This window comes from Danio rerio, chromosome 12, assembly GCF_049306965.1.
Source record: "Danio rerio strain Tuebingen ecotype United States chromosome 12, GRCz12tu, whole genome shotgun sequence".
NCBI lineage: Eukaryota > Metazoa > Chordata > Actinopteri > Cypriniformes > Danionidae > Danio > Danio rerio.
The window spans coordinates 24,261,241-24,289,136 of NC_133187.1; the positions used below are offsets into that span (position 1 = coordinate 24,261,241).

At 37.9% G+C, this 27,896-nt stretch overlaps 2 protein-coding genes and 1 long non-coding RNA gene across 3 annotated transcripts in view; 1 reads left to right on the forward strand and 2 right to left on the reverse strand.

Annotated features, from left to right (window-relative positions):
- shbg (sex hormone-binding globulin) overlaps positions 1 to 1,998 on the reverse strand; it is a 13,023-nt gene extending 11,025 nt beyond the window's left edge. The window contains 1 exon segment of the mRNA NM_001007151.3: positions 1,799 to 1,998. Coding sequence (NP_001007152.1) covers positions 1,799 to 1,879 — 81 coding nt within the window. The 5' untranslated portion in view covers positions 1,880 to 1,998.
- On the forward strand, positions 1,895 to 27,354 carry LOC141376801 (uncharacterized). Its single transcript, XR_012388000.1, has 3 exons — positions 1,895 to 1,994; positions 22,491 to 22,644; positions 24,064 to 27,354. It is a non-coding gene; the product is annotated as an uncharacterized lncRNA (long non-coding RNA).
- Positions 6,426 to 18,644, reverse strand: zbtb4 (zinc finger and BTB domain containing 4). The gene is made up of 2 exons (XM_001339110.8): positions 18,570 to 18,644; positions 6,426 to 15,262 (listed from the first exon to the last, which is right to left on the reverse strand). Exon 2 carries the CDS (start codon positions 14,874 to 14,876, stop codon positions 10,164 to 10,166), a length of 4,713 nt encoding a protein of 1,570 aa, XP_001339146.3. The 5' UTR covers positions 14,877 to 15,262; positions 18,570 to 18,644; the 3' UTR covers positions 6,426 to 10,163.
- Positions 27,355 to 27,896: the final 542 nt, after the last annotated feature.

A 27,896-nucleotide genomic window follows, 5' to 3' on the forward strand; every position in this document is an offset into this window, starting at 1 on the left:
TTTTCTGTTGCAATGGGGATATCACAATAATTAATTCAGAAAAAGCCAGAGAAAAGCAAACACTACCAGATTACTGTTGTGTTTGCAATAAGGAAAAACGCTAAACACATGCGGGCATTTCTTCTTTCTTTCTTTTCACTGAACTTGCCTGCAGTAACAAAAACAGGATACGCATTAGAAACAAACAGATGGCCAACCAAAATTAACTCAGGAGTATACAATGAGTGGCCAACACAAAATACACACATTCCTGATATGTGAGTCCCATCTCACACTCAATACACTACAATTACTATGGTATAAATACAACACTACAACATACAAAAGAGAGAGATCGACTTGGAATGACATTTACCAGTTTTATAATGATTTGATCAGCTGTAGTTAGAAAATATGCAGAGCTTTTCTCATCTAAGGGCTTATTATGCGCTCTCTGTCGCCATCTTGTGGATGGACAATGTCAAGCATCTTTGCTCTGCTCAAAGACAGTCTCTCAGAAATTATGAATATAAAAAATAGGCACTATCCTTTTAAATAAACTGCAAAGTTGCAATCTAAACAACTACATATTTACCTATAAAGCCTCAAAAGTACACCAACAGCAGCAACATTTATCAAACTGTAGAGTTCCCTCTGCTTGTGCAAGAACCAGACAGAACTGTTGTATGTATATACATAAATACATAACGCAATATATAATTTTTTTTTAATCAAAACCAAATCAGGTAATCCTTTAAATATCTACATATGAAGGTTGAAGAATTCAAAGTAGTTTAAAGTATAAAATGTTCTATAAATTTTAAGAACTTTTAAATTTTAAGAAAATTGTGTGTTATGTAATAACAAAAATGTTGTAGAGATCATTAAGATGTTGTCTAAAAACTTGTAGCAAATATATTAAATTAGCTTGGTTGTTTTTAATTTTCTATGATAAAATCTGTTACTTTACAGTTAATCTAAATAAACTTACAAATAAGAATTTTAATTGATTAAAAAAATTGAAATATCTAAGCAAAAAGGGCACACTTTTAGGTTTCAAGGGTTAACTACATTAGTTAACATGAACTAACAATAAATAAAGCATTTATAAGTCGATGTTGAATTCTGAATTCACCGTTAGAAACTCAAAAGTTTTTCAAATATATTTTTATTGAACGTTTTTAGTGAAAAAACATTTCTGAAATTTACATTGAATAATAATGTAATGTAGTTTAAGTCCTGACCCCCACATGAAAAATATAATAAAAAATAGTTATAAATAAATGAAATCAAATAAAAGTTTTATTTTTTAACAATTTACCGTAAGCTAACATGAACAAATAATGAACAATTGTTTTTTTATTATTATCTAACAAAGGCTTATAGTTGGCTCTACAAACCTATTGTTCATACATCATGTTTGCTAATGCATCTGCTGATAAAACATTTTTATAACCTTACCATGTTTATTTATTTTCTTTTTTGGGGAGTTTGAGTTTTAAAAGGTATTAAAAAATGAGGCAAAGCAAGTTTATTTTTTTTACATTATTTAAATGACACTTAAAAGTCGAGCTTATTTAAATAAATGTACTTTAGTGTTTTGTGTAAATAAGGCGAAGTGGATCAGATTCTTCATTCAAATGTGTATTACCACCCTTTAGCTTTATGGTTAAATTAATGTTGATTAATTTACGTGGTTTCAGTGGTATATTTGGTAAAACACATTAATTGCATAGTAACCAACAAAGCACATTTGTGATTACTTATCTCTCATATCTTGTTTAAAGTAATTTATTTCTTATAGAGATGTTGTACTCACTTGATCACCTGCTGCTCTCCTGCACTGAAGAATCAGGCATGGGCATAACAACAAGATGATCACTTCCTTGAGATATTTCATTTTCTTTACCTCCAGAGATTAGAATGAATGAAATCAAGCTGGACGCCTTGTTTGAGCCAACTGCCGTCTGACCACCTTTCTCTCTCTCTCTCTCTCTCTCTCTGACCCATGAGAAGTGAGTAAACTCCAGTCAAACACACAATCTCCCCACAAGACCAGTGACTTGATGTTGACATCACAGAACCTGAAAATATTGATTTCAGAGATGTTTTTTATGCATATGTATGCTGATAACATGGGGATTTATTTGACCAAAACCATCTGTGTTCAATTGGGCACACAAAAAATGGCTGAAAGGTTATAGATCTAGGCTGAGAGGTTAATGAGACTCAAATGTATGTCATATAGGTGGGGAATAGGTATTAATGCATTTTTTTATAGTATGTCATAGTAAATATACAGTTTTTGTTTATTTCCAGTTTAAGCTTAAAAAATAAGCAGTATATGTAAATATTAATATAACCTGTAAAATATAACCTGATCAAATAATGTAATTATAAATAATGTAAATACTTTTATTTATTTGTTGCCATAATTATATTTAGGTTCAGAAATTGTTATTATAATTAAGAAGTAATTTATTTATTTATTTATTTATTTATTTATTTTGCAATGTCTACTTTTACAAATTTGACACACACAAACCCCCGCAGAAATGTTGTAGCCTATATGTCATATACAGTAGAGATGCATATAAATGGCCTACTATAAAATATATATATTAGGTTTCACAAGCTTTGAAGATTTCTGCTTGTGAATCGTAGGTTACCTATAACTTTTGGCTGCTTTCAAAATGGCATAAATGATTTCAGAGTGCACTACAAAGGGAACGCAATCATCAGTCTGACGTTTGCTAAAGGTGAACTGTAAAAAATTATTTAAAAGCAAATTACTCTTGAGAGAGAAAACTTTAAGCTTTTTTGATAATCATTCAATGTGTAGTGTTTGAAAGGAATAGGCCATAAAGGGGATAACTGGGAATAGAACACAACCAGGATCTATGCTTCGAACTTCAGCTCTAGAGGAGTATTTGCAACCGCACGTTTGTGGATGTTTATTGGAACAATGGATTTGGGAAACACTAAATCGCTGAATTATAATTGCAATGACAGAACTTGCGACTTTAGTTGGGTAGTTGGATGGTTTTACTTTTATAATGCACTCAAATCCTCGCAGAAATGTTGTAGCCTATATGTCATATACAATACAGATACATTTAAATAGGCTAAAATAAATAATACAATTTTATGTAACCTATATTTTTGGTTTTCACAAGTTTTGGAGATTTCCGCTTATAAATCATATAGGTAGGTCACCTATAACTATTGGTATGAGCCATGGCCGTATTCAAAATGGCATAAATACTTTTAGCGTGCACTACGAAGGGAGCACAATTGTCAATCTGAAGTTAGCTATAGCTAAACTGTAAAAATAACTTTGAAAGCACATGAGAGAGATAGCTTTTTTATTAGTCATTTAAAGTGGAACATTCGAAAAGGAATGGGGCAGAATTTGGAATAGAACACAACCAGGATATATATGCTTCTAACTACAGCTCTAGAGGAGTAGTTGCAACCACACGTGTTTGCAGATGTTCATTGCAATGACGGATTTGGGAAACACCAAATGGCTTAACTATAATTGTAATGAATGAACTTGCGACCTTAGTTGGGTAGTTTGATGGTTTTACTTTTACAACACACTCAAACCCCCACAGAAATGTTGTAGCCTACAGTAGATGTCATATACAAAACAGATACATTTAAATAGGCTACTAGAACGATTTAATGTACCCTATATTTATTTATTTTTACAAGTTTTGGAGATTTCTGCTTGTATATCACCTCTAGCTATTGGTATAAGCCATGGCTGCGTTCAAAATGGCATAATTTCAGAGTGCACTGAAGTTCGCTAAAGCTGAACCGTAAAAAATAACTTTGAAAGCAAATTACACATGAGAGAGAAAACTTTAAGCTTTTTTATTAATCATTTAAAGTGGAACATTCAAGAGGAATAGGCCATAGGGGGGATAACTGGGAAAAGAACTCAATCAGGAACTATGCTTCTAACCGCACATGTTTGCAGATGTTCATTGGAACAACGGATTTGGGAAACACCAAATCACTATACTATAATTGCAATGACAGAACTTGTGACCTTAGTGGGCTAGTTGGATGGTTTTTGGAAATGCAGCCCTGGCAGTGATTGCACAACAGTTGAACTTTGAAAGGGAACTGATGTTTGCTCATCCAGTACAGTGAAACCTTGGCATATTATTAGTGAGGCATATGTGTGTGTGTGTGTGTGTGTGTGTGTGTGTGTGTGTGTGTGTGTGTGTGTGTGTGTGTGTGTGTGTGTGTGTGTGTGTGTGTGTGTGTGTGTGTGCGTGCGTGCGTGTTTGCGTGCATGCTTCTTTTTTTTTTTTGGTTTGGTACTTGGAATGTCTAAATCAGGACCAGTGAAGTTTTCGATCAATTTCAGACTAAACCTAATATTACTATGATTAACTGGAAGATGAGATGCAAGAAAAGTTTAAATACTTTCCACTGTTTTGTTTAATTATTTCATCATTGTGTCCTGACTCTTGGTCCATGAGTCAAAGAGCTGGAAAACAGCCTAAAATTATGCTTTAGGCTTTTACTAATCTCCACTCTTACCAATACAATACTAATACGCACTCTTTCATCAGTGGGAAAGTTGTACATGTATAGTTATATGATATAGTTGTATATAATCAAATTCTCTCCATTTCATCAGGAAATTGAAACTGTAGTCATAATGGAAGTTATAGCGCATTTATATTACCATGTCTCAAATAATTGATGAATTAGTGTTTTAAATATGTTAAAAAATAATATAAAATACAATAAAATTGTATTTAATTAAAAGGTTGTCAGTAAAACCAAATGTTTCATCACATTATATTCACATTAGTCAAGTCATGCAATGACCACAGCTCATAAGCTCACTACAGAAGAACATTACAAAAAAAACTTGCAATGTGATGCATACATACATATTCCTTTTACTTAACCTGTAGAGATGTCTACTACAGGTTTAAACAAATAAGTCATGGAAAATCATTTGTACAGTACTTTAATTGTTTAATAGCGTATAGTACAGCTAGTGTTTCCTCCCATAATGATAAAAATCCGGTGAATCGTTAATGTGACTATTTTAAATTTTATATGGCTATTTTTACTGCATCGATGCTGTAAAGTAATTAAAATGCAATCAGCATTCGTTTAGTTGTTCAAGCGTAAAACAAGATGAAAAGCCTTTAACACACACATGCTGTCAAAATCAGCTGGCCAGCACAGAAATTCCATTGAAAATACTGTGGTAAAATAAATGTTAATACATATTTTTTTACAGTGCGCAGGAAGTTTTTTATTTAATAAAGTGCTTTTTGCACAATTTGATACACACTTTATGTTGCATATCAGTCAGGCAGTGGAAATCATTGATTTTTAAAGGAAACTTTAAACGCGCCAATTTTGTAACGGCATGCAGTTCACCGGAAGCATTACCCAGTTTACTGAAAAATTAAATGTGAATTTGACTTTTTTTATTTGAGGGTTAATTATCTTAAAATAAAAAGCTATTGAGTTTAGTGTTCTGGTCTTTGTTCTTCATTTGTAGCCCTTATCCGATAACACTTTATTTTAGATCATTGTTAAAGAAAATTGTAATTATAGTTCAATTCACTTCAAAACAGAGCCACAGTTTTTTAGTTAATCTTTGTCTAAATAAAAAAGGAAAGGGAAGATGTAACTTTATTCATAGATTCTTCCCTAGCTGGATTGAACCATGATTTTGAAACAGCAGGAACATACACCCACCATATTTGTGTACCATTACAACATTGGTAAATAAGATACAAAGATTTACTTTGAGGGTAATTGTCTAGTGATAAGCATTGTACCCAAATATTTTTTGCCAGTACATTGAAATCACATTTTTAACCCTTTAACTGCCTGCTCTACCAAATGTTTGACCAAATTTTGAATGTTCTAAATAAAAACTGTTAAAGCCATTTAAGGAATTATGGTTTTAAATAATGGTTTACACTGAAAAAAAATAAAAATAAAAAATCTAACGAACATAATCCTGCTACACTACTACACTTGATTTTGGTTTTATTGTAAAAAAGAAAACATGTTAAATGAGAATCTGAAATATTTTATAGCATTCTTCAAAAATTAAAGATGATTTAGAATTCAAAAATGTTTCATTTAGATTATGTTTTAAAAATAAATTGGTCTTACACTTCCTTTTTGTTCCTATTTGATTTTCATAGTATATGTATTCATTCCGGTACTTTTACCATAAAATGACATGTCAACCATTTGGTAGAGGTTTAAATTTTAGAAATTATGGGATGTGTTGAAAAAGATGCTATAAGTGTGTTAACTGACGACATTAGCAGTTAAGAAATGCAATCCAAAAATGTTTTTCTTGGTGAGGCAGTTATTTAAACCTCTGTAATTTGCACTTCTTGTCGAAACTGAACATACACTGCATAGTAATGATGGATTCAAAGATATTTTGCACGTCATCAGGTTAATACTTTATTTGTATGGTTGTAGTGTGGACAGAGGGAGTAAAGAGAACAAGAGCAAAAAAAAAATGAACTGCAGATTGTAGACTTGAATTGGCAACGTGTGCCAACAAACCTCTGTATTAAATGGTCACAAAGTCAACAAGACACAAAAAAAGTTTTCAAACATTTCACGTCTTTGAAACTGCCCAAATATAATGTGGACCTCTAAAACAATGGCACAATATAACATTGTCACAAAATACCAGACGACTGAGTCACATGCCTACAACTATGACCAAGTGCAGAACATATGCAGCTGGTAGATTTGGATTGAAAATTGAAGCCTTTAAAGCATAGATCTCAAGCTCAATTCCTGGAGGGCCGCAGCTCTGCACTGTTTTGCTCCAACCCTGATCAAACACAGCTAATCCAAATAATCAAGGTGTTCAAAAGAGTCATGAACACCTTCATTAGTTGAATCAACTGTTTGATCAGGGTTGGAGCAAAACTGTGCAGAGCTGCGGCCCTCCTGGAATTGAGCTTGATACTTATGCTTTAAAGGTTCTTTGTTCTAGGTGGACCAAGCTGATATTTTGTATTCATGTGTTGTTCAAAACCAAACATACTGAACAAATCTGGGATTATTTCAGTACACATGCCCCCCAAAAAGCTTGTTTTTTAATTGGTCTGTGCAAATATTCAGTAGTCGCTCCAGATGCTGACCCATAAATATATATATTTTTTTAAAGTAGGACTAGTAGTAGTAGTAGTAATAGTAGTAGTAGCCCACACAGTCACAAGTGACCTCTTTTAAGCGTACTATCCACTGAATTTTATTGAACGTTTGCTGATGGATGAACAGGAACACAAGAACATAACTCATTTTGATGTTCCCCAAAAGTAAAACTTAAATAAAGTGTTTTATAGAAAATGGTATCACAATTTTGCTTCTGTAAGGTGCATTCAGATTATGTGCATATTCTTATTAGCTTATTTAAATAAAAGGAAATGCAAAGGCATCTTGTATGTAAACATCAGAATTTTAGATTTAGTCATTTTAACCAGTTACTGATTCAGAATTTAGCATTTTAAATTTGGGCGAATATGTAAATCCATTCAGAGTTAAATACATAATTTAAAAAAGGTCAGAAAATAATAATAAATGTATAAAGCCAATGTTATTCATTCTCTGAAAATAGTTGTCACATTTTCACCACAATTTGTACATTCGTTTACATAAATTGAACATCTGCTGCCAATGACTGGTACAGGTAGGTGACATAATTTACATATCTCTAAAATTCATCGAACATTTTTGTGGTGGAGAAAACACAGCAAAAAAGAACAGGTCCAAAATCAAACACAAGTTTGTTGGTAACTATCAAGGGAGATAGACCTTGTTTTGGTTTTTCCTTCACCACCACACACCCTTTCTCTCTTTCACACACACAAACACAGTCTTACAATGCGAACAAAAGGCTTGTACTCACACCCGAGTGAAGCTACATGATCCACAACCGTTCATTGCATTGTGTTTAACCCTCAGGAAATAAACAGTGCTGCGGCTACATTGCACAGTTTCACACTCACTTCAAAGGGAGAAGGTAAAATATCGAGAATCGACGGGGAAATGGAGGATTTTGGAATGAGAGCTGGAGATGGAAGGGTGGTGTTTGAAAAGCTTTCGTGATGCTTGGGGAAAAGAAATAAGGCAACATAGGAGTTTTTCTTTTTGGTTTTAAAGTTGAAATGTTGATACTGAGGGGTTAAAAAGTTTTTGTCAGGACGTGTCTTGAGAGAAAAAAAGCAGAACATAATGAAGAACCACTTATGAAGGTAAATGGAGTTTTGTGACAACACCAGAAGATACTGTAGAAGCAATTGTTGCTCATGCGTTGTGGTTATATTGAATCCAACTTCCTTGACATATCTCTATGACTACTGTATATATATATAGATATATATGTATATGAATACCTCATAGCGGTTCAGTTTTACATGTTATTTTTCAAGTCAGCATACAGAAATGATCTACCATACTGTCTTTATTTTTTTAACCTCATGACTAAATTACATTCATATTCTTGTGTACTTGACGAGCTTCGAGTACAAGCCTTGTCTCACTACCAAAATAGGAAAATATGTCAATCAAACATAATATAGTGTAAAACAAAATAAAAAAAAAACAAGAAAGAACAAGGGAGAGCTTAAGCCACTCCAGTGCTATAAGTCCCATAGTGCAGGCCCTGCAGGGAGTCAGAACCGACTGACGTCCTCTCCCTGTCTTTGCCAACAGAAACACCAACAGAAATGGTGGCTTGATTCTACGTAGTAGATTTTGTTTTGCTAAACCTAACATTCTCCAACTACCGCCTCTATTCTCTTTACAAAGGAAGCTCCGTTGTGCTAACATACTCCACGTCTACGCATTTCTCCACTTTGCTCCTATTTTAGCTCACGCTCTCACGCTATATTGTTCTTCACTTGGTTTCACTGTATCTATCGCATCTCAAATCAAGTCAAGTGAATGGAGTGTCTTTGGTGGACACCAGGGGGCAGTGGGGAGGAGAAGGCCACTAACATGAAGTCGACTGTTGCTGGAAGAGATGAAACTTCTGGCAGGAGTACTGGAAGTACACAGACTTATTTTATAAATGATCAAGGATTAATAGCCACATCCTACAAACCACACTATGTGAAACGGAATCTGTCTCTAGGCATAACATGGGCAAATGTAGAGTGTATTCTAAATCACCTTACACTTGATCTTGTCATGATAACCCTGGTTAGTGAAGGCATCACATAATATGTTTTATCCATATGACATGTAGCTACACCATCAAGTTGCTATGCTATGACTTAAGAAAGAAGAACTTCATCTATGTTTTCTATTTACTGACCTATTAAGATTATAACAGCTTTCCCAGGAATGATGTGAACTTCCAAGGACCTGGCCAAGGCTGATGCAGCACGTATGATTTTTAAGTGTGCATGCCTACACCCCCAACACACCCCACAAATACACTTACACAAACCTGCAGGCACACATAAAGCCGAAATACTGGAAAACACATGACTGGAGTACTGATGTTGTAAGATATGACACTGAGCTACCCCAATTTCTCCATGCATTACCTCTATACAAATTCACACATTGTACACACTCATGCGCACACACATTAATGCTGCTGCATCTTCCTTCCCTGTGTGTTGAGTATGTTGAGCCACTTCAGGCGTAACATTTAGCGTTTGATGATAAGCCACCCTTGTATAAGCAGTATAATTAACACAACTATTATTATCATTATTGTTGTTATACTGTCCCTATTATGGGAAGCAGACAGAATTCATTTAGAAAAACACACATCCTGTTAGCTGTTATTGTTCACGTTATCTCTGATATCGTAATGGCTCTGAGAGGATGGAGATCCCAGCTTTATCAACACTACAGAAGAGGCAAAAGGGTGGTGTGTTGGAGGTGCATCTTGGCAGTGCCTAAAGGGGGCGTTATATTATTTGTTCTTCACCCCCTCATATCCTTTCTTCTTTGTCTTCAAGACACTCTCCATCATTCCACCACATCTGATTCCTATGAATCTCCATACATTTGCTGCTTTACAAAAAAGACACAAGAGCTGTGCAAGAGTGTTTGGTTAACAAACAGAAAAAAAACATAATCTCCACCCTTAATGGCCTTCTCTGCTCTTATACAGTATTCCCTTGCTGCCATTGTTTACTAACTTATGGGTTGTCCTGCTTTGTGCTACTGCTGCCGCCACTGTTGTATAGGCTGGGGTTCATCACTAAAGGATGGGGCAATGTGCCTGTTAAAGGGGCAGCTGCGGCAGCATAATTAAAAAAAGGCAAGAAGGGCAAGGGCTCTTTGTCCCCTGATGCCATCATATTTAGAGCCATTGGAAGGGCAGCAAGGTTATAAGGGTATGGCAGTAGCTGTGGGCCATACAGTAGGTGATAAGGGTCGGGGTAAAAGGGCAGTTTAGTGGAGTCAGCATGGGGTACCATTTTCCCAAGTGGAGGAAATGGTAGGGGTCCAGCAGGGTAAGACATCAGGATCTGCTCCTCCTGATTCTTACCAGAACAGTACCCTCCAGGAATAACCATTGGAAGAGAATACTCCTGCACAGGGTAGCCCGAGACCCTGTGGTGTTCTGTATGAGTACCAGAGGTGATGTCTTTTAATTCAGGCTCTGCTGCGGGCACTTGAGGATTTAGCAGGGCGGGGGAAGAAGGATCGATTATCCCAGCTGAATTTGCTGGCAACATAAGACCCTGTTTTTCTGAGTTATGTCTTCCTCTGTGTGATTGGTTATGATCCAACTGTGGTCGCAACTGTAGGTCCAGAGGTTCTGGAGAGTGACACGTTGACTTTGAATACCTTTGAGAAAGACCTTTAGGAGTGGTTTGAATGACAGAGCATGTGGGAGATGGAATAGGACTGAGTGGTTCCTCTTTGGGCACTAGCAATGACACCTCCTCATTACAAGACTGGGCTTTTAAGATGTTGGATGGATGTTTAATCTGTTCATCAAGCTCCTTCTTTTTTGCCAGTATTGTTGGCCTGGATAAGTCTTGGGCTTGGCTGCTAGATTGAGGAAAGATTCTTAGATCCTGAGCATCTTGTAAATCACTGAAATCTTGATTTGGATTTTTGTCACAGTCTGTAAATGCATAACCTCTGCCTGTTTTTAGTGATATTGGTACAGATGGAGTTGTTTCTCTTCTAATCTGAGGCTCTGTCAGCATTTGAGAAACTTGGATTTGTCTGTTACTTGGTGTCTGGCTTCTTTTCTGCTGATCTAGTTTTTCTAAATTTTGCTTTTCTGGTGTCCTGTAGTCTAGGCACTCTGCACCATTCATTACCAAAACACTAGGGAGGTTTGGAGAAATGACGTTAAATCTTTCTAAAGTGGGGCTGTGAATAACTTGGGAAAACTGTGCACACCGTGGACTGTGAACTTTTTCATTCTTTGTCACCTTAGGGCTTTCACAATCTCTGACTCTTTGGTGTTCTTCCATCTTCTCACCCAGTTCGTTATTGGTGTTTTGACATTCTGGTTTGGAATAATATATGACAGACACTGGCTGTACTTGCTCACAGTTGGTGTCTAAACCTATGCTTGGTATAGTGTCCACTGCAGAAGGTGTGTAACTTGGCATGTCTTGCTTTTCATGTGCATCTTCAACCTCTGTTAAACTCCCTAACTCATGTCGCTTGAGGTGGCAGTTAAGTGCAGCAGAGGTTTTGCAGACCTTATCACATTTTGAGCATGTGTATCTAATTAAAGGTCTCCTGCCCAAGCGAACTGGGCTGCCTTTCTCAATGGACCGTCCATTCACTCCATCATCATCAGCCACTTTCATTTCCACCTCACCTTTTGATGACTGTGAAGTGTAGAAAGTGGGGGCAGACAAGGGCTTGTTTTTGGGATGCTGACTTCTCTGATGTTCCTCTAGCTTAAACTGTGAGGGGAATGGAGCTCTGCAATGCATGCATACAAACTCAAACAGATGTGTCATTTCATGTTTGTCTCGTTTCCTTGGGCTAGAGAACCAGCGCCCACATGTTCCACACTCAGAGGCTTGATCTTCTGACCATCGTTGCTTGATGATAGAAGATGCTGTGTGTGTTGGATTAGGTGTAGCCTGAGGAACAGTTGAAGGGAGAGGGAGATTAGGCTTTCCATTTGTTCCCTTTTCTTTTTCCTTCTGTTCTGTTCTTAAAGAGACAGGGAAAGAGTGTGGCATTTCTTTGACTTCAGTTTTTACTGGATCACTAACCTCCTTCTGTTCTGTCTTTTCTTTCTGCCTTTTTTCCTCTCTCTCATCTGCATCTTCATCCTCAGCATCTTTATTCAGATGATTTTTCATGAGTCTTTCAGCTCTCCTCATAGGCCTCAGGGATCGTTTGTAGTGCATTTTGCGTTTCCAGGCTTTAGCTCCTTGTATATGAAGAGCCTTTCGCTTAGGTTTGTAAGAATAATAAGGCCTCCAAAGGTTGTCCTCTACATCATGGTCATTTCTGTCCTCCCTGACTTCCTGCCGGAAGAAGTATTTCCTCACTTTGGTTTTCACTTTAGAGCTTTTCCTTTTGGGCTCCCTCTCCTTTCCTTCCTGATTGGAGTTGCGATGTTTACGTTGGTGATGATGGGTGTGTCTTTGCTCTCTCTGTTTGTCTTGTAAGAGGTTACTTTTTTTAGGTTTGCTTCGTGTAGGGCTTTTGTCTCTTCTTAGATCTGTTTCTGAAATGCTCCTTTTGACAATTGCCTCCTCCCCTATGCGCACAGTTATCTGACAAAGTGGACCACTCCCTTTGACTTCTGATCCCACCGCTAAAGGTATTGTTTTACTTGACTCTGTTTTATGGTGAACTTTTCGTCCCTTGTGAAGTTTCTCCGTTGGATGTCTGATTTTTGAGACCTCTGGGTCTAAACCGACAGCATTCCACTCCCTGTATGCCTCTGTTGGCTCTTTCTGGCTATGCTTTTTTATTGTCTTTGCCAGTTGATGCTTTTCTGGACTTCTTTTTCTCTCTTCAGAGTCTGTCTTATTTCTGTGAACAATGACAGAGGAAGAAACTGCAGTGCTGTGCATGATGACTGAGGGTTTACTGCGTGCAAATGCTATGACTGAAGACACAGCTCTTTCTGGGCACTTTGGAGTTTGGCCTTTGTCGTTGTTATTACCTGATGGCCACAAATCTGAATCCTCTACCTGTCCTGCTTCTAGTGTCATATCTGTTTGTGGAGATGCTATTTCTGTACCCTGCTCTATGTCCAACCTGATGGGGAATCCCTCAGTCTCAGCCTTGATGTCTTGGTTTTGAAGATCTTTCAGGAAAGACTCCAATTTCTTTGTGTCCAATGGTTGTGGGAGGCTGCCATCTACAGACAAATGCAGGTTATCAGTTGAGTCAGAAGTTAGTAGTCCATCAGCCATTGGCTGACTATAGGTTTTGTAAGGTCGTTTTAGGGATCGCATGGGCAGCAGGCGGTAAAGTTTAAGGGCATTGACCTTCTGCTTGTAGCCACCATTAGCTGTTTTTTCACTTGAGATCAAGCCTGGATTTATGCCATGGAAAGCCTTTTGGTGTGTTTTAAGGTTGTAGTAGGTAGGAAATGCCTCCCAGCAAAAGATGCATTGGTAGCGTCGCTCACCAGTGTGCCACACCTCATGTTTAGTACGATATTCAGCCAGAGCAAAAACCTTGTCACAGAAGTGACAGGGGTACTTCCGGCGCCAGGAATGCACATTGGAGTGTCGCTTCAGGCTGGACAATGTCATGTAAGAGCGCTCACACACTGAGCAAAAGTAAATAATATGTCCATCCACCACTTTAACAAAGTGATCGTCATCCCCCAGGGTATCCCCGCATGTCAGTGCTTCAGCATGACGGGCTGTAAGGTCTCGCACTTTCTTTGCGGGTTGGCCAGGCCTTGTTTCTTGTCCAAGCTGTTCTGGCTCTGCAGCCTCATCTGTTCTCTCCCCCTCCACTTCACCCTCCTCCAGGGGCTCTTCTTTGGGTGGCACTGGAAAAGCTGGCAGTCCTTGCCTGCAGGTGGCCTCGTGGGATTGCAGTCTTTTATTATGGATGAAGGCTTTGCCACAGTGTCGGCAGCTGAGTACTCGTCCCCCCCGATGGAGACGCATGTGGACAGTGAGGGACGATGCAGTGCTGAACAGACGGTGACACACCCCACACAGTAGTTCTGGCTTCGGCACTGCCCTAAAGGAGTCATGGAAAGATGCTGTGGGGTGAGTCAAGGGGGAGGAAGTTAGAGAGACAGACGAGGGCGAATGAGGAGGAGGAGTTGATGAGGAAGAGTGAGGGTTGATGCTGGGTAGAGGAAGGCTGAGTTCAACATGAAGGCTGTTTGCTTTGCGTTTTTTGCCTTTTGAATTCTCTGGGTCCTTTACACCTTGGTCCTGGTAGGCTCTTGCACTAAGGTTGAAAAGGATATGTGCTGTTTCTGTTGTTGAATGCTCTTTGTATCCATTATTGAGACTGACCCCAGCTGTTTCCTTTGGACTGTCCATTTTATTAGAGTGTTGTAAAGGAGATGCTGGGTATCTGGAACCACTACCATCAACAGAAACTGACAGAGATGACTTGCAGTTCTTACTGACTGGAGCAGTTAGATCGACAGGGAAGGAGGAGGAAGAGCATGGCAGACGGTCAGTTTTTGATGACGTTTTGGATAACTGTTTGTCTCTATATGTTTCCTCCATCCATGCCGTGCCATCTAAGCCATCTTTGCTATGGACGTCAGAAGAGGAAGTGGGGGGGGATGAGGAACAGTGCTTCTGTGCAGAAAAGCCAGGCAATCCTGCACTAAGGGGAAAACTAAGTGATATCCTTGTTGTTTTGGCACTATTTGCCTCCTCTGTGCCCTCTCCCATCCTGTCTCCTCTAATGTGCTTATTTCTGTGTTTCATTGGATCCTTGTTCAAATCCTCTGAGATGCTCTCCAAGGCTATAGTTGGTCTAAATCAGAGCACTAGACATTCAAAGGGTCTTTCTGTTGTCCAACAAGATCCTGGAAAATTCAAGACTCTGAGTGTCTGTTTTATCTCTATCTTTAGTGCAGAAGTTGAAGGATGGTGGAGAACAGAAGGTTCAGATCAAGAAGACTGTAGTTTAAAGATGGTCAAGCCCAGAGACGACAGCTCCTAGATGTAGATAAGACTCTGCATCTTTGATTATGTTGGTATAAAACGGGACGGGAATTGCCATGTATTGCACATTCAGCTCCAAGAGCGCAGTGCAGGTCTGGAGAGGGTCCCAGCCATCCTCTCCTGACACCATGACCCCGCTCTTAAACCTGCAACAGATTGGAAAAAAAGTGGTTTTAAATTTGAGTTTTAATCACATGAAACCTTGTTCCAGTAGTATTATACTACCAAAAAAACAAAAAAACACATGACTTGTTCCTGGAGGTCTGGTGTCCTGCAGATTTTAGCTCCAACCCTAATCAAACACACCTGAACAAGCTAATCAATGTCTAACTAGGTATACTTGAAACACCCAGGCAGGTGTGTTGAGACAAGTTGCAGCTAAACCCTGCAGGGCACCGGACCTCCAGGAATGAGATTGGTGACCCCTGCTCTATAGGGTGACATATCATATTAGGTTTTAGAACAGACATACCATAAAATACAAGTTAGCATGAAATAAGCAGTCCATTATAGTAACTATACACATGCAACTTATTCAGACAAGGTTGGTTGCAGTCAACTCAGTTTCCAAATTGGGCATCACAAAATCTGAAAGTGTGGAAAGAATCTCAGCAATCAACCCCACTGAGTCACAGCATTCCCTTTACCTAATTGAACGCTGCTAAGATTTAATTAAGATTTCCCCGACAGAGTGTTATTTATAGTCAAAGTGCTCCAAATTTGACTAGAGTGAAAAGGTACCAAAATATAGATGGCCTTTTGAACTGAAGCATCGTATTCTTGATGCGGATTTTTTGGATGATTTTGTACAAATTTCAAGCAGGGGATCATATGATTCATACTGTTGTGAAGTTTGCTTTAGCAGAGACTGAATAGTTCTTAATGTCATTGCATCCATCTTTGGATGCTTATTTAAATATTTATTAAATTACATTTTTAACCAAGGTCTACCATAGAGAAAGATCATTCTTAGTTAGCACTAATGATGCGACACCAGAGAAAATCCCCAGTCATGGTTTTCTTCCTGCGTTTTAGCCAGGCAGGCAGGCAGGCCTCTGTAAAATTCCACAAGCAGCCCTGAACGCACTGAAACTAGGTCAGCACTGTTATTGCAGAGAGAGAAAGAGAGGAGGAGGGAGAGCAATGGAGAAAGAGAGAGACAGAGAGAGGTGTGGAAGAAAGCAAGATCCAGGCCTGGAGACAGGAACAGCCACAAACACACTCTAACACATGCACACATACACATAGGCAGTCAACAAGCTGCATGCATGCACACACACACTCACACTCACTCTCTACTCTCAACACGCAAGCACATTTGTAGGCGTGCAGGCACATATGAACCAGTCTGTCTGTAAACAAGCTGCCTGACAGCTAGCATTACCCAGCACACCGCAAATGCAGCTGCTGAGAGTGTGCTAAGGATGTATACCAGAAGACCTGTATAATAATAGACGGTATGCAAGAGTTCATTTAGACAGGAAGAGTTGCAAATTATTTAAACCTGTCCGCCACTTGTTGTGTCTGTCGCCCAATCGCATTAAAACAAGGCCTAAGAGTGAAACCATTTTACATGGTGTTCGAATAGTGAATGGACAAACACATCTGCCACCCCCTCATTTTCTCTGTACGTCTGTCCCTATTTATCTCTCCCTCTCACCCTCCTTTTCTTTTCGTGTATGACGCACACACTGCCTCTTCAACAAACAGTCCCTGGCGCAAGAGGCTGGCCAAGCGTGACAGGGCCTTTGCCTCCCCTCTCTGACAGCCCCTCTACTCAAACATGCAGCCAACTGAAAGAGTTGGAGCTGAAGCATTAAGGTGTTGCATCTTGCAAAATGAAGCCTTATTTCGAGTTTATTTATATGAACGTTGATGAACTGACTCTCTCCCAAACTGAAAACAGCTATCAAGCCCACGTCTTCAGCTGGAACATGTCAGTTCTTCAGGTAAAGATGTTCAGTTTCAGATTTTCAAAACACCTTTTTGTTCTAATGCCAAACCCAACCACCCAAAAAAGCTGTCTTTGAAAAAGCTAATGAGCTAAGGTCTTGCATTTGGCTGTGCCAGTGAAAGAGACCATAGACTGAATGGCAGTAGAAAAGGGTAATGAGTGAAGGCCGCCTGTTTCCGTGTGGCCGTGACGGGGCCCACCAGGGTGAGGCGGACTGTGAAAAGGGGGCTGTCGCTAGATACTGAACTCTGCACAACCCCCTGCCAGAAACATGGTACAGCCAGCCAGAGGAGAGATGGGAGGTAGAGAAAAGAGCAAAAATGAGAAGTGAGCTGTTTTGGAGGAGCAGATAGGAGGATGGTCCGAGGATGTTTTCGTGGTAGGATTTCTTCACTCTTTGCCTCCCCCCACTCCCTTGAGCAATTCATGGTATCTTGGTGATTTGGCATGACTGGCCATGCTCCAGCTAGTCTGCCTGTGTTACACGCTGTGTTCGATATGGTTCACTAAGTAGAAATTCGACAAGTGATTCCCGTGAATCTGTTGCTGTAATATGATCAAGGACAACATTCTAAGTAAAGCAAAAGTGGAGGAAAATGTACATCACCAACAGAGTGAGAAGAATAAGTGACCTGGCTAAAGCCGCTTCCTCTAGATCATGTCTGAACCTGCATCCATAATGCTTCGGTTTGGTTAGAAAGACGCTCAGCCTTGCCATGTTTCCATTCTAAAGCTGATACTTCTGTTGTTTGAATATTCTAAGAACTTAAAACGAACGTGTGCCAACCTTTAATTTCAAATATCCCATGCAAGTACTATTATGCAGCAGCTGAAAATACTTGATGCTGGCGTATACGCAACTCACTTCAGTGAGACAAGCTGCATGGCTTCTAACGACCTCTGACCCTATGGCCTTGTAGGGGCTGTTAATTGTGTACTACTCAATATGCTACAGAGGAAAAGACTGCATATCTGTAAAACTTTTTTCCAAAAAATTGTATGACCATTTTGTTATAACATTCATCTTACGTAATCCCGGATGCTGCTTTTAGGAAATAGGACCGTGTCCATTTTTCCAAGACGCTGCTTAGTCATTAATACTGAAGAGATCATTTTGTCAGATGCAAACATGACAAAATGTAAAGTATCCAAATCGGTAAGAACAGTAATTACGATACGAGAACGCAAAGTATGAAGCTTTATTCTCGTTTCACTTTAATCTTGGAGCGACTCAGCAACCCTGAAAAAGAACTGCGTGGTTCAGCCACAACAGCCGAGGATAAGGGAGACAGGCCTTGATTAGCGCGCACGCAAACCCCCCCACACACATACTCAGTTCTGGTGTCTACACAGAACCAAAACAACATCGATATGATATGAGAGTGGTACAGAAATGCAAGAAGCAGGAAGAGGTGAAGACAGCAAGATAGATCAGAGGAAAAAGTCTCTCCTTCGCGCTCCCATTCTCTGCTAGGCAAGCACACAACAAGACAACGTACCTCGAAAAACCTTCTGCTGCATCTCGGCTGCGATGTGTTCTCTCTCTCACTCTCTCACTCTCCCTCCCTTGGTCTGTGTGTCCTGGTCTGCGTGTTCCCGTGTGCGTGTATGAGTGAGCGAGAGAGAGAGAGAGAGAGAACACAGGGAAAGACGAGCGCGTGCACACAGACAGCGCTATGTAGAGGGCAGAAACGACTCTCTCGCACTCTGACTCTCCCCCTCCTGCTGCCGCTCTATCTCTCTTTCCCTCGCTCACTCTCACACTTCAGTTTGCAACTGACACATGATTCTGGGCTGTTTTTGCATTTTTTATCTCCCCCAGCCTCATACCCCTTACTCACCCGCACCCCTCCTTTTAGACTCATTCTAATTCCAACTCTCTCTTTTTATTCCAAATTTTTCTTTTTGTGTTCATTAGACACACACACACTTTCACCATGCAAAACTGTCTACTCTACATACACCAAGCCTGATGATAGCAAGGAAAGGGAGGGAGAGCAGGAGCGAGGGAGAGAATGAGCGAGAGGACGCCATTTAAGCAGTTTGTTACGAGCACTGCCAGTCCCCAAAATGGCTGAAAACAAACAGGAGCCATGCCAACAGAAAAAAAAGCTTGGCCATAGACACACGAAGGGAAAGAGATAAAGAGTAGGAGCGGGGAGAAGCAGAGAAGCCAGACAATACTTGGGTTAAACTTTTAAATAAGTGAGGTTGCCAAAAGAGAGATCAAAGAGAAGGGCATGGACATGCACTTAGGTTTCCATTTATTCTCTGTCTACTTCACTGACTAAAGAGGAGGATCTTTACGGCAAGAAACAGTCAAACAAAGAAGTAAATATTGGCAGAGAGGGCATTCTGTGACAGATGTGGCCTTCTCTGTGTTATAAATAGAATCTCGATGTACTTTTTGTCCTGCCTTCATTCGCCAACTTGTCTGACATCTCTTGGATTGATCCATCAAGCTCACTGTCAATCTATAATCTACATATAGGCGATAAAAAGTTCAGGAACCACCTGTTTTACAACTGTTTTACAGAAATAAGTGCTGTCTTGACTTTCAGAATGATTTTCCACGCCCAAACAAACCTGTGGAGTGGGCAAGGCGACAAGATAAGGAAAATAAGAGGACGAATTTTGTTTTTCCCTCAAACTTCTCTCTTCTTTTTCTGTTCACTTGTTTTTCATGCCCAAATTTCTGCCGAACAGCTCATTATACCCCCCGTCCTACGTTCCTTTCCCCCGTGCCCCTCGGTCCTTCTCTCTATTTTTCCTTTCTCTTCCGCACTCCTTCTTTTTCTCCTCTTTTGTATGCCAGCCCACTTGTCTCCATGGGAACTCGGTTTGGAAGGGGTGTTTTTCTTATGATCTCTCCGACTTGGTGGAACTTTGTCACTTTTCTCACACTTTTCTCTGATTCTTTTCTTTCAAGGGGTTTCTTACTGCGAGCTTGATTATAAAACTTTAAGTCTGCATGTTTGTGGTATTTCTCACTTAAAACTAGTTTAGGTAACCTATTGAAAAGATTCACCAATTGACAATGTGGTATCGGTTGTGAGGTGTTTGGAATTTGGAACAGTAGATTTCCAAGATACTTCACCGCAGGCCAGTTTTTTTAAAGCATGATGCCAGAAAACAATGGGTGTTTTATCACTTGGTGTAGATAAGGAATAGTAACTGTTGACAAGGAAGTTTTATGGAAGTGTATTTGATTTGAGGTGATTTTGGATAAGACTTGTTCCAGTCTATCAGTGTTAAACCAAAGAGGGATGTTTTAGTGATTATGCATGACAAATTTTAAATGATCATAAATGCAACAAATACTTGTACTGTGTAATGTGTAAGACCAACTGGGACTTAACAACTGATTACGATTGTTTATGATGACTTATTTAGGTGGTCAGCATTAGTCTTACTCTTTCAATGGCTAAAGCTTATTTTTTCTTGCATCAACATTTGACCATCTTTTACTTTTATTTTGTTTTCTACTGTATTTTCCGAACCCAAAAAATGCTCTGGTCCTTTAACAGGTTTTGTTGAAATCATACACTCACCGGCCACTTTATTAGGGACACCTTACTAGTACCAGGTGCTCTATTGGATTGAGATATGGTGACTGTGGAGACCATTTTGTACAGTGAACTCATTGTCATGTTCAAGAAACCAGTCTGAGATGATTCGCGCTTTATGACATGGTAAGTTATCCCGCTGGAAGTAGCCACCACAAGATGGGTACACTGTGGTCATAAAGGGAGGGTCAGCAACAATACTCAAGTAGGCTGTGGCGTTGACACGATGATCAATTGGTACTAATGCACCCAAAGTGTGCCAAGAAAATATCCCCCACACCATTACACCACCACCACCAGCCTGAACTGTTGATACAAGGCAGCATGGATCCATGATTTCATGTTGTTGACGCCAAATTTTGACCCTAACATTTGAATTTCGCAATAGAAATCGAGACTTATCAGACCAGGCAACGTTTTTTCAATCTTCTATTGTGCAATTTTGGTGAGCCTGTGTGAATTGTAGCCTCAGTTTCCTGTTCTTAGCTGACAGGAGTGGCACCCAGTGTGGTCTTCTGCTGCTGTAGCACATTCGCCTCAAAGTTGGACATGTTGTGCGTTCATAGATGCTCTTCTTCATATCTGTAACAAGTTGTTATTTGAGTTACTGTTGCCTTTCTCTCAGATCGAACCAGTCTGGCCATTCTCCACAGAACTCTGGCATCAACAAGGCATTTGCGCCCACACAGAATTGCCGCTCACTGGATTTTTTTTTTTTCAAACCATTCTCTGTAAACCCTAGAGATGGTTGTGGGTGAAAATCCCAGTAGATCACCATTTTATGAAATACTCAGATCAGCCCATCTGGCACCAACAACCATGGCACGTTTAAAGTCACTTAAGTCACCTTTTTTCCTCATTCTGATCCTTGCTTTGAACCGCAGCCGATCATCTTGACCATGTCTACATGCCTAAATGCATTGAGTTGCTGCCTTGTGATTGGCTGATTAGAAATTTGTGTTTAAGTGGCCGGAGAGTGTAATTATTTCACTTAAATTTTGTGTGAAATCAAAATTTACTATGTTTATTTTGCTAGCACACATTTTATTCTCAAGGTGAACAGTTCATCTTTGCAAGTTAATTCACTGAAAAAAGTGTCTGTCCTTCTCTGCTGACGGCTTTAGCCACAATATCCTCAACCACGCCCATTTCACAGTTGGTTTGCGTCATTTGAGGGAATGATGCACGAAAAGAAAGCCCCGCCCTACTCAATATTCCATTTCAGTTGGTAGTACATCAACATATTGGAATAAAAGTCACAGCAATTTTCAGTTCATGCTGACTTTTTATCAGTAAGAGGGCTGTGGTAAAGAATATTGTGGCTGAATCTGTCAAACTGTGGTCAACAGAGAAGGACTGCCACTCTAAACATGGATGCAAATAGTCAGATTTTAATTTATTATCAAAAAAACATTTGCATGGAGTAATTGTTCAACCAAAATAAGCATTGTTAATTTTGATTTTACATGTACTTTATTGTTATCTATACAGTTTTAAGAAGGAAAATTAAAGGATCAGTTGTTTCCAGTCTGGGCTATACTGCTAATCTGATGTAAACATGGATTATTTTACTGATTATTCACTCACACTTATAACTACCAAACATTAGACTCTAAATAAGAATTAAAAATATATTTGGATAAAAGCATCAACCAAATTATCAAATGCAAATGTACTATGTATGTTATATCACAACACTCTTTTAGGCAAATTCAAAAGTAGGCCAGACAGAGGTGGTCTTCAGGAACTGTCCTCTTGAATGAGCTATTCAGCTCCGCAAACAAGCTTTGTCATATTCCAAATGATTATATTTGTCGTCTGATTGTCTCTAATCTCTGTCTGCTGTGAAAATAGGTGGCTCAAATGTTGGCCTGCTCGCCGCTGATCAAAGGCCGTCTTTAACATGACATATGGATCAGCAGACACTAATGAGAGGGCAGTGGCCAGCTGAATCTCCACCGTAACAAAAGAGTCGGGACATCTGGAGCAAGCCACACACAGTCTCCTGGTAAGTTTTTGGGGAAAAGAAGGGGGCCGTTCAGTGTCCGCCTGCAACGGGATAACAAATATGGCTGTGGGCAGATGAATGAAATGTCCAGTTAACCCTCTGATGATCAGCAGTTACTGGTGTGAGTGAATTCAGGACTGATCAATACAAATAACCTACAGTTGAAGTGAGAATTATTAGCCCCGCTGTTTATTTTTTCCCCCAATTTCTGTTTAAAAGAGAGATTTTTTTTCAACACGTTTCTAAACATACAGTAATAGTTTTAATAACTCATTTCTAATAACTGATTTATTTTATCTTTGCCATGATGACAGTAAATTGACTGGATATTTTTCAAGACAGCTTAAAGTGACATTTAAAGGCTTAACTAGGTTATTTAGGTAGGGTTGCTTAATTATGGGAAAAATCATAATCACGATTATTTTGGTCATACTTGTAATCACGATTATTCTAATCAGTTAAAGTCAAAATTATTTGCCCTTCTATGAATTTTTTTTATATATAAATATTTCCCAAATGATGTTTAACAAAGGATTTTTTTCTATAATATTTTTTCTTCTGGAGAAAGTCTTATTTGTTTTATTTCCACTAGAGTAAAAGCAGGTTTAAATATTTTGAAACCTATTGTAATAGCTCAATATTATTAGCCCCTTAAGCAATATATATTTTTGATTGTCTGCAGAAGAAACTACTGTTATACAATGACTTGCCTAATTACAATATTTAAGCTTTTGAATTGCACTTTAATCTGCAACATCTAAAAACATCTAGTAAAAACATCTAGTAAAATGTTATGTACTGTCATCATAGTAAAGATAAAACAAATTAGTAATTAGACATGAGTTATTAAATCTGTTGTTTAAACTGTGCTTTAAGCATCTTCACTGTAAGAAAAAGCTTTACAAAAAGGCTAATAATTTTGACCCTAAAAACTGCATTTATTCTAGCCAAAATAAAACAAATAACACTTTCTCCAGAAGAAAAAACATCAGACACACTGTGAAAATTTCCTTGCTCTGTTAAACATCATTTGGGAAATATTTTTTAAAAAATGTTAAAAATTCAAAGGGGGGCTAATAATTCTGAGGGGCTAAGAGTCCAGTTGTACGAAAATGTGCGATTTTAAAAAGGAGGCGTGGCACCTGCACCTCTAACCCCAACCGTCATTGGGTGATGAGCAAATCGTACTAAATTGTATGAATTAGATCATACAAATTCATACAAATTAGCCACTAAAGCAAAAAGTTATAAATTGCTGTGAGATTGCGTTGGAAATTCAAGAACAGTAAGGGCCCTATCTACTCTATTTAAACTCTTTGAGGCATCTGTATTTATTTACACATAGCAGTAATATTTCTTAATATATTTTTGTTTATAAAACAAATTAAATTCTTCATCCTTGTCTCTTTTTTCTTATAGTGTAAAATCTACTGTTGCATCTGGTAGTAACCATGGTTTAATTACTGCTAAAGGTACAGTAGGACTAATATTTGTTTGACTCACTTCCATTTCTGTTGCTTTTTTTAAACACTGGCCATCCAAAACTTTTATTTACCCTTCTCTCCGTATCCCAACATGTTTTTTTAAGTTATTTTGAAAAATGTTATAAACCTGTAACCATTGACATTAATGGTAGGAAAAACAAATACAATGTAAGTAAATGGTTTCAGGTTTTCTGCTTTTTTTATATATATATATTCAAACTTCAACTGATTTGTACAAACAAAGGGTGCAAATGACGACAGAATTTTTAGTTTCGGGTGAACTATCGCTTAATAAGTTAATATAATTCTGATTTCAGTGGTATTGCAATAATTTATTTTAATATTTTTTACTTGGTTCTAATTGTTCTTTTTTTCTTATTGTTTTAAAAAAATTATTTGTTCAATTTCGTAACTCCAAATCCAAAATATTGATAACTGCATACATGATTAAATCAAATTAAATCAAACACATATGATTGGCAGTGCTCTTGCCTCATTCTGTCCCAACACCATGAAGTAACTATTATACTTGGATGATTTCTGGTGTTATCTCGTGTTCTTCCTCTAAGCACATCCCTGCCAGAATGGAGATTGCGCTGAACGTTTTTAATGAAAAACTCTTCCAATTCCTTTCCTTTTTGTCTCACACTGATCAAGTATTGTGCATTTAAACAACATCCCTGTTCCATGAGAGTGTTTTTAGAATATTGTATGCATTTTCTTTATATGTCATACATTGTAAAAATTCTTGCTGCCTAAATTTTGTTTTACTTGAGTCAAGGAAATTTTATAGTCTTCTAAAATTCTATCAGTCAAGCTGAATAAAAATATTAAGTTAAATTTGTATTACTTAAAATATTTAGCTGAAACTAGATTAAGGGCGTACAGTTGCCTTGAATCATGCCAAAGTACGTTTGTCCCCCCTCCCCTCTCCCCTGCTGGCTTGCACTCACTGCATTTTGCCTTCTGAGCCAGAGCGCGCTTACATCATCAATGATGTGACTGTTCAGTTTAACAGGAAGAGAAGTGCTCTCGCTCAGCACAGTGGAGATTTAGTTATATCATTTTGTATTTTGTTTGTGATGCTGTGGTACACAATCAAATATTTTTTGACACTCATAAATTATAATATAAGTCATCGTGCTGCAGAAGTCAGGAGGTTTGCTAAAGGTGACAGCTGACGTGCAGCGAGAGGTTTGCATCTTTTATAAACTATGATAGTTCGTATTCATTGAAAAGTAAGAATGATTAATAAATCCATATGAAATTGTCCCTTAAAAGTGACATTGTGTCTTTAGTTTCAGCTCAGGTGTGCTTTGCCTTCACACTACAGATGTGCCTCGCCAAAACCCAACCAAACCTCGCTCTGGCACACCTCTTCCAACCGCACCTGCACTGTAAAAATATCCATAAATTAACAGTTTTCTGTATTTTGTGATTCATGTTTTTATTTATTTTTTTGATTATTTTGCATTATCCATTGCTGAGACTGCAGCTCTGCACAAGACATTTGGCCAGCAGAGAAATTGAAATGGTCAATCCTAATTGAGTCTGGTTCTCTTGAGATTTTTTTTTTCTTCACTTATGCCAATAGGTAAATTTTTTTTTCCTCGTCGCTGTCGCCACTAGCTTGCATGGTTTAGGATCGGTAGAGGCATGCATCGATGGATTTACTCTTCAGTGTTTGGACTCTCAGTAGTGATTATTAAACCACACAGAACTGAGCTAAACTGAACTGAACTTAAACACTAAAAACTGAACTACACTGTTCCAATTTACTATGATCTTTTATGTGAAGCTGCTTTGACACAATCTACATTGTAAGCGCTATACAAGTAAAGGTGAATTGATATGAATTAAATTACTGTATGCTCATGCATAATGAGCTTTGGTCTTTCTTTTCACAACTTTTAACATTAAAAAAGTTTTAAAAAGTGACTTTTATGAACATTTTAATATATATTGAGTGGTTGGTGTTACAAATTGTGTTGCAAAAACCTTAAACTGCTAGTACATTTTCTGTTTTATTACAGTTTCATTTATTCATAAATTATTTCTTATACATGATATTATTTCAAACTACTGAAATGTCAATAAAAGTCACTTTGTTAAGCTGTAGAGTTAAATGTTCAACATATAAAGTCAACAGAGCAGAGATCAGGGTCCCATTGTAAAATTAACAGCTATAAACAGACGGAAAACACAAAATACGGAAACTCTTAATTAAAAGATATTTTTTACAGTGTGGGTCGATTCAGAGCACTGACACACGTCAAACAAACCACAAACATTCCCAGGCACGGTTCAGATAGCCTAGTGTGAGTGCACCCTAACTCATTAATATTAAAGTAACATTTGTTTTCATGACTTTTTATGATTTCATTTTTACAGTGTATTCCAGGACAGTTCACAAAAAAAAAGGTTAAAAGCTGTGTTTGCCAGTATGTTTACCTTTAAATATACAGTAGAAACCTCTACCTCTTGTCTCTTTTTTTATTTTATGTTAACCTACCCTATGTCATTATTTTATAGTAAACACACCTATGTTTCAGACCATTTGTTACACTATAACACAACTATAACACAAATGTGAATCCGTCTAAAATTGTTGAATTTTTATCAAAAGGAAACCTTAAAAAACTGTTTTAGATTTTTATCTTATATATTATAATCATTATTATTATTTATGAATTTTACCTTGTGTATTATTTATTTCTGTTAATGACTTTTAATTATTAGGACTTTTTTAAAAATATAGAAAAGTGGTATTTATAAATTGTGGTGACCTTGATCGTTTTTTTTTTTTTTTTTTTGCCATGACATAGCCATAACAGCTGAAATGGCAATAAAATTAAATTTCTCTCTCTCCAGAAGAAAAAATATTATAGGAAATAATGTGTAAAATTCCTTGCTCTGTTAAACATCATTTGGGAAATATTTAAAAAAAAAAAATGAAACAAGAGGACTAATAATTTGGCCTTCAACTGTTTGTTAAGGAAACTTACTGTTAATCAAGTTACAGATTTTTTACTGAAACATTTTTTACTGCTTTTATCGTTGAAATCATGGCCATTTTTAGTGTTAGCACATTAAACAGTTTCAGTTGTTTCATTGACTTGCCATTAAAATCCAAAAAACAAATTAAAATATCTACAAAGTCATCCTTATGCTTTATGAACTATAGAATAGAGCCATTATAAAGAGATTTACTGGCCATTTTCCTTGTAAAAAAAAAAAAAAAAAAGCTTGGCCTATTTCATTGTCAATGTCACACAATCATGTTCCTTCAGAATTGAATGGAAAGCCTTTAGCTTCAGCGGCAGAAGGCATGGAGAACCTTAGTGTTGAAGATCTCAGGAAATACATTGACACTATGCCAGTAGATGTGCTTCTGTAATTGCTCCAAAAGGTGGAGGACACACCAAATACTAACGTTAACGCGTATAAACATAGTACAGCTCACTTCATTATATATTTGTTTTGCTTAGAGAAACCATCTGCAAGTTTCATGAACATTATGAAGAAAATCATGTTCTAAAGGCCAAAAAAGTCAATGATTTCAAATCTGTCAGGTGTTAATCATTTTGGTCACCGCCACCATCTCTATTTATAAGTATTTGGAATGTTTGTATATATTTTATATCTGATTACATTTTGAAATGTACCTATCAGAGGTGTGGAAACCTCTTATCCTCACTAAACCATTTATTTGATCGTTTTCTATTTGTTAACATACAATAAATATAAAAATACACATTTAAAATAACA

What these genes read in the sequence shown, in the direction of transcription:
- zbtb4 (XM_001339110.8), bottom strand. Translation starts at nt 14,876, where the DNA reads ATGAAACACAGAAATAAGCACATTAGAGGAGACAGGATGGGAGAGGGC.